This window comes from Camelina sativa, chromosome 9 (genome assembly GCF_000633955.1).
Source record: "Camelina sativa cultivar DH55 chromosome 9, Cs, whole genome shotgun sequence".
NCBI classification, from domain to species: Eukaryota; Viridiplantae; Streptophyta; class Magnoliopsida; order Brassicales; family Brassicaceae; genus Camelina; species Camelina sativa.
The window spans coordinates 9,953,509-9,961,082 of NC_025693.1; the positions used below are offsets into that span (position 1 = coordinate 9,953,509).

Below are 7,574 nucleotides of genomic sequence, written 5' to 3' on the forward strand. Positions count from 1 at the left end.
ACTGAAGGAGGCTTAATGGGATGAGGAGGTATATTGGCAGCAGAAAAGTAGGAAGTTTTGGTTACGGGTGGGCGACGGAAATACAAAATTTTTCCACGCTTCCACGAAGCAGCGGAGGGTAAGAAATCAGATTATTGGTCTATACGGGCCCGATGATACCTGGACGGAATCGGATTCGGGCATGGAGGACATTGCATCTAAGTATTTTGCGGATCTTTTTAAACGGTCTGATGTGAGGGGTGTCTCACAGATGTTACAGGAAGTTCCTCAGTTCATAACAGAGGGTATGAATAGGTCTCTAGTCAGGGAGATCACGGAATCAGAGATTCGCAAAGCTCTATTTGCTATGCATCCTGAGAAGACCCCAGGACCTGATGGGATGACGGCATTGTTTTTTCAGAGGTTCTGGTCCTCTCTCAAAGGAGATTTGGTGGCTCTGGTAAAATAATTTTTCTCGTACTGACCGATTTGATCCTCGGTTAAATGAGATGAATATTTGTCTCATTCCTAAGACGGAAAGGCCTGAACGGATGACGGAATTTAGGCCGATTAGCCTTTGTAATGTGTGTTATAAGATCATATCTAAAGTTCTATGTTTCTGGCTTAAGCGGTTTCTCCCATCTTTGGTTTCGGAAACCCAATCATCTTTTGTTTCTGGTCATCTAATTACCGATAATATTCTGGTGGCTCAGGAAATGTTCCACGGCTTAAATACCATTCCTGATGTAAATTGGAGTTTTTGGCTTTTAAGACGAATATGAGTAAGGCATATGACCGTGTTGAGTGAGATTTTCTGGAGGCGGTTATGGTCAAGATGGGGTTTGATAAAAAATGGATTACCTGGATTATGTGGTGTGCAACATCAGTCTTGTATCAGGTTCTTATAAATGGCCAGCCTAGGGGATTTATTAAGCCACATAGAGGGCTTCGTCAGAGGGATCTTTTATCTCCTTACTTGTTCATTTTATGCACGGAGGTCTTAATCGCCAACATTAAAAAGGCAGAAAGAGAACAGAGGATCACGGGTATTAAGTTAGCTCGAGATTGCCCCACTATCTCTTATTTGTTGTTTGCTGATGATAGTTTGTTTTTCTGTAGGAAGAAGCAGCTGAATGTACTGCAGTTATGGAAATGATAGGTGATTACGGGAAAGCGTCGGGATAGGAGGTTAATTTGGAGAAGTCTTCCATTGTGTTTGGTAAAAAAGTTCCCCCTGAAATAAGGACTCAGTTACACTCTGTAATGGGTATTACCAAAGAAGGTGGTATGGGATCGTATTTGGGTATCCCTGAAAATCTTCAGGGTTCAAAAACCAAGGTTTTTCGCTACGTGAAGGAGCGTTTTGATGATCGTGTGAATGGTTGGTCTGCTAAGTATTTATCGAAAGGGGGTAAGGAAGTTATGATTAAATCAATACCTTTGGCTCTCCCAACCCATTTTATGTCTTGTTACAAATTGCCAGTGGAATTAACATCTAATTTAAAGAGTGCCATCTCAAAATTTTGGTGGAAGTCAAACGATAAGGCATGTGACTTACACTGGGTAGCTTGTGATAAATTGTGTAAGGATAAAAGTGACGGCGGTATAGGTTTTCGCGCTCTGTAACAATTCAAAGACGCAATGTTAGCCAAAATTTTTTGCCGGTTAATTCATTATCCAACATCTCTGATGGCTCGGATTATGCGAGGTAGATATTTCCGGAATAAGCACCCTCTACAGGCTAAGAAGCCTTATTCTCCTTTGTTTGCTTGGTGGAGTATTTTCTCCACTAAAGGCTTGGTGGAACATGGATCAAAATGGGCAATAGGTTCAGGATGTAATGTTTCGGTGTGGCAAGATCTGTGGATTCCGCATACTCAGCCTAGACCAGCAAATGGTTGTGGTAGGTTTTTACATCCCAATCTAATGGTCAACCATTTGATTAACCCAAATACGAAGGAGTGGCATATGCCAATTCTGGAAGATTTCATGGATCCGGCGGATATCTCAATCATTTAACGATGAAGATTAGTAGAACCTTCAATCCATATCAATTGATTTGGCACTATTCTAGATCAGGGAGGTATTCGGTCAAATCTGGCTATCGGCTAGCTCATGAATTAATTAAAGAGGTCGAATTTGGACCGACGTGTACGGCTCTTAGGGCACAGGCTTGGAATCTTGAAGTTCTCTCGAAGATACAGCATTTTTCTGGCAAATAGCCTCTGGTTCCCTTCCGGTGATGGAACATCTAGCTTATCGGGGAGTCCGGTGTGATCCTCTTTGCCAGAGATGTGGTATGGTGGTGGCGACTATTAATCATGCACTTTTTGAGTGCCCCTGCTCGCGTCGAATTTGGGAATTATTCTCACTGGATTTATGTCAGGATGGTTTCCCTTATAATTTTGTTTTCACAAATTTAGATTTTCCTTTTAAGCCAATCTTGTATGCTGTTGTCAAAAAAAAAAGAATTTAGATTTCCTTTATTGGAGGGTGCCGTCCCAGTCGGTCGCCTCGGGTTTAAATTTTACCTTACCGTGGCTTGTCTGGTCAATCTGAAAAAACAGGAATAAGAAAGTTTATCAGGGTATTGAGGCAGAGCCAGTTGATGTTATTAATCAGGCGACGGCTGATAAGGTATAATGGGAGGGGGTAAAATCCTTCAATTCGGCTTCTCTAGAACCTTCATCTTTGGAGGTTTGGGATCCTGTCCCCCGGTGTCAGGTTGATGGTTCTTGGAAATCTACAGAGCCACTGGAAGGATTAGGCTGGTGGCTTTGTGATAGTGAGGATACAACGTTGTTACTAGGAGCACGAAGCCAGCGTCGCGGTCCTTAACCCTTACACTCGGAGCTTCAGGCGTTGATTTGGGCGATGGATTCCATTTTGGAGACAAGGATAGACTGCTAGACTTTTGAGACAGATTGTGCAGAATTAGTGGCGATGGTGCAATCTCCTTAGGAATGGCCTGCATTCTCCATTTTGTTGGATGAGTTCAGCCTGCTATGTTCATCCTTCCCTTCATTCAAGATATCGAGGATTCTACGCCCAGACAATGTACGGGCAGATTGCCTTGCCCGTTCTTCGAGATCTTTACTTTCTGCTAATTCTTTTGTAAACTCTCTTCCACCGGTTTAGGCTACCAACCTTGGAATTCTCTTTTAATTTAATGTTTGGTTGACAAAAAAAAACACTTTAACAACAAAAACTTCTAATTGTTATATATTAACTTGGTAACTAAACAATATATATCTTTATATTAAGAATGTATTCTTTTTTATATATTATTTTAGTACAGTTTTCAAGTTTTATCTTGAAAATAATAGTTAACTGGTTAAAAGTTAAAACTAAAAAAAGAAGTAGATCGTTTTATCTTGGTTGAATCGGTTTAACCAATTCAAGAAAACCCTAGCATTGCCATAAATGCTGATACGTACAACCGAAAGGCCACATGCACACAAGGTGAGTCATCGATACTTTTATTGAATGGAAAGCATTTTCTTATTTTTCTATTGCCCCATTTAGAATACACTTCATTAGGCCCATTATTTCGAGCATAATTATATTTTTATATTTATAAACTAATCACGAATTACTCTTAAAGCATGCCTCTTTCTCATTATTTTATTACACAGATGTTGAGATTCTACTGGCTCATAAGTTCTTTTCAATAAAATAAAGACAACCCACTAGTAAATTAAAACTATATATTTTTAATTTTTTTTCCCAAGAACTGAATCCAGAACAAAGTTATGCCTCTGATGATGTCTATAAGAAACTTTTGAAGTGTCCGAAGACAAAACATTGTTGTTCAAGAATATATGTTTAGTGATGACGAATATATTTATTGTACGGATCTATGTATGGATTTAGTAATGGGGTACTTGTAAATTCTTAATTGGGTAAGAAAATAATGAGCTGGTTCTCATTATGGCGTCGACACTTGTTCGAACATTAGTGGCTTCTCAAGATTGTTTCCGTGATTGAGGAACTTAAGTAAAAAAATTTATAATTTGTGAGGCTAATGATAATGCATATGCTACATAGTTAATCTAGAGTCTTTAGCTAAAGTAAATGAAATAAAATATATACAATCAAACACCTTCAAAAAGTAAGAAGTGACTGTTGTCAAGCATATATAGATTAATAGACACACATACTATTTTTATACACACACACATGTTCAAACATAGAAACATAGAAGAGCAGATTAATCACAGTCTACCACACAGACAAAACTTGTAGTATTGGTTTGTGTGTGCTAAGAGTTTGTGAGAATTGAACAGGTATGCTTGATTGGGGAGTTCAAGGCCATCATCAAAAGCATGATCATGATCCTTATCAACAACAACAGAAACAACAAGGATGTAGAAAGGGACCATGGACACTTGAAGAAGACAAGCTTCTCGCAGAGTATGTTACTACGCATGGTGAAGGAAGATGGAGCACTGTTGCTAAGTGTGCAGGTAACTATTTTGATTCAATCATAGCTTTTATATGTACATATCTGTTACGTATCGAATCTTCATCGTTGCTAGATCATAATATCGTACACATATTACTAAGGCAATCTATACTGAATGTCTAAATCATCAACAGATAGCCATCCCTCTTCCTATTTCTAACTCTTCCTAATTGTATTTTTCTATTTCTTTTCTTATTTTATATATCAATATTGTAAGTTAGATTCAAATTATGATTTTATGACGATTAATAAAGATAAGTGTGAGATCATATATACTGTATAAGGGGTAGTTAACCCGATTAAGCTCTTGATTATATATTTCACTCTTGATTCTTTCATTTAAAAAAAAAAAAGAAATCTATAAGACACTTTTCACATAAAGAAAGAGGAAAATGTCATGGTGGAGAGCTTTTTAGGGTTATTTTTTTCGAAAATGAAAAGATGATCTTATGATTCCCTGTGTTAACGTTTCTGAAGTTGACTTTGATCAGTTTGGGAACATTTTACATAGATTAGACCTTTTTTTTTATTCCAGCATTTTGGTCGAGAAATGTTAAAATAGGAAAGATTCACACCATATTATATAGATAAGGATCATCAAGTTCCATTAATTTTTACATATTCATGTAATCATGTTATACGTCAAACCCATTTATAATGCCCATTTTTTTCATGGAACTGAAAAATAGGGTTGAATAGAAGTGGTAAGAGCTGTAGACTAAGGTGGGTGAACTACTTGAGGCCAGGACTTAAGAGAGGACAAATCACTCCTCAAGAAGAAGGAATCATTCTTGAACTTCATTCCCTTTGGGGTAACAAGTAAGCTCCCCTTATTTATTTATTTATTTAATTCTGAACAACATGCAAGTCTACATACTAGATTGATATTCTATAATAAAAACGCTTTTCTATAATCATAAAGAATCACAATTACCCCAAAGTTTTTACTAAAATATCGTAGTCCCTACTATTGTTCATGAGTTCATGATTTCTTTTAAGGTTTATCATCATACGTTTGCATTAGTACACGTACGTTAAGTTCTTTTGTACGTATTCAATATACTTCATGGGAATTTACATATCGTTTTCACAAAATATATGTAGGTGGTCTACAATCGCAAGATATTTACCAGGACGAACAGATAATGAGATTAAAAACTATTGGAGAACACATTACAAGAAAAAGGAAAAATCATCTTCGAAGCAAGAAAAAGTTAAAAGATCTCAATCCCGGAAAAAAGAAGTAGAACTGAAACCGCAACCACAAGCACAACCTCAAAGTCACCCCTTTCAGCTAGTGTCCCGAGACCACATGAAACTCGACAACGAACAAAACATAGCTTCCTCTTTGTATTACCCGACTAGTGTCTTCAATGACCAATTCTCTATGCCACAAAGTGTTGCAGCAACCTCATCCGACCACTCTATGATCGATGAAAGTCACCTGTGGGGCAACTTGTGGAATCTAAACGACGATGATCTGCACGGCTTCGGTGATGGCTCAGGACAGGGGATACCTGCAGATTTATCTGAGAAGTTTCCCGATGGTGGAACCGAGGCCCCGTCGTGTGGATCAAGGGATTATAGTTATACTGGCTTTTACATGGGTGGTTATATTTTTTAATTAGTCTGATCGAAGATATCAAGAAGTTGTGTCTTCGTATGATTAATAGAAATATTAAAAGACCTCATTGTGTATTTTCTGACTTTAGTAGTGATATCTCTTATTATATAGATCAGAGTGAGGCTAATAAAATGGTCTGGAATGTATGTCTCGAAAATTATACCATTGTTTGTATAAGTTTATGGAATAAATAGTCTTAACAATTTCTTTCCATTTATTGATTCAATAAACCTTAATCGGATGACTGAGCTTAAACACAGTCAAGCTAATGACTGTAAACAAGCGCTTAGTGGGAGGCAATTTACTCATAAGTTTTTCTTTTCCTCTTGAGTTTCTTCTTGCTTTGAGTCAATTTGTCTTTTGTCTTTGTTTTGGAATTTGTATGGATTTATGAAATATTTTATATCTTGTTGCATTTTATCTTTGTTTGAGTGTTTCTTAGCAGTGCTAACATCCAGAAATCGATATAGAACACAATTATTTGCAGCCAACACTCGGATTTTTGAGCTTCATGTCTGCAGATGCAGAGGGTGTCGACCGACACTACAAATGGTGTCGCTCGACACTGATCATCAAAAAAGGTGGTAGTCCGATTTTGTTCAATTTCCACACTTTTTCAATTTCTTTTTACTTTTCTTCGCTAATCCCTTACTTGATAACACTTTGCACGGTGTTGTTTATGTCTAGGGGACGCAGTTACTAACTACGTTTTTGTTTTTGAGAGTCACTCGAGAAAATAAATTATTTTATTGAGTCAAAATTTTTGTTGGGAACTATGATTTTTCTTTTTAGTGTAGTGTCTTGGTTGATTAATGCTGCAGATTGAGTCTAGAATCCGACTAATGAAAAATCCAAAGGCTGACCAGTGAACCAGAGACATCCAAATTTCCAACAGAATCCACAAAAGCCTGAGCTAATTTATATGGTCTTCATTTTACCTCATCAAGGAGACTAATGATCATTGGGCTTGACTCCTCGTTCATACCTGACAAGTAAGATTTGAAAAAAAAAAATGATATTCCTCTCCCTTATTCAAGTTTGAAAGATTATTCCTGAGAGTTTTGCTTGTGTTAAAAAAAAAGAGAATAAAAGATGAGATGATTTTGATCAGTTTAGAGGGATAGGTAAATTACCTATGACCCCATTATTCTACTATTGAGTCAAATGATCACACAAAGCTTGGAAGCGAGGGGTAGGTAAATTACCGATGACCCCACTGCCTACACCTTTGCTTAAGAAAAAAAAAAGGGATAATAAAAAATAAAGCAAAGCTCAAAGGAAGATAAGGATAGAATAAGTCTGGGGGAGAGAAAGAGTACCACATGTTGTAAATATATTGTCTTGCTTGTTATGGTATTGTAAAGGAATGAGTCTAGAAGGTTCTTGACATTGATCAAATTGATGAGTCCCAGCGATGAAGGCTAAAAGGAGGATGTTGTGAAATCTGGTTTGAATTTGGGAAGCTACAAATGTCAACGAAGAAGTACATGGTGGTTAGATTTGGAT

At 37.3% G+C, this 7,574-nt stretch overlaps 1 protein-coding gene across 1 annotated transcript; it reads left to right on the top strand.

Moving 5' to 3' along the window:
• Positions 4,132-6,267, top strand: LOC104710812 (transcription factor WER-like). Its single transcript, XM_010427467.1, has 3 exons — positions 4,132-4,445; positions 5,134-5,263; positions 5,549-6,267. Exons 1-3 carry the CDS (start codon positions 4,268-4,270, stop codon positions 6,066-6,068), a joined length of 828 nt encoding a protein of 275 aa, XP_010425769.1. The 5' UTR covers positions 4,132-4,267; the 3' UTR covers positions 6,069-6,267.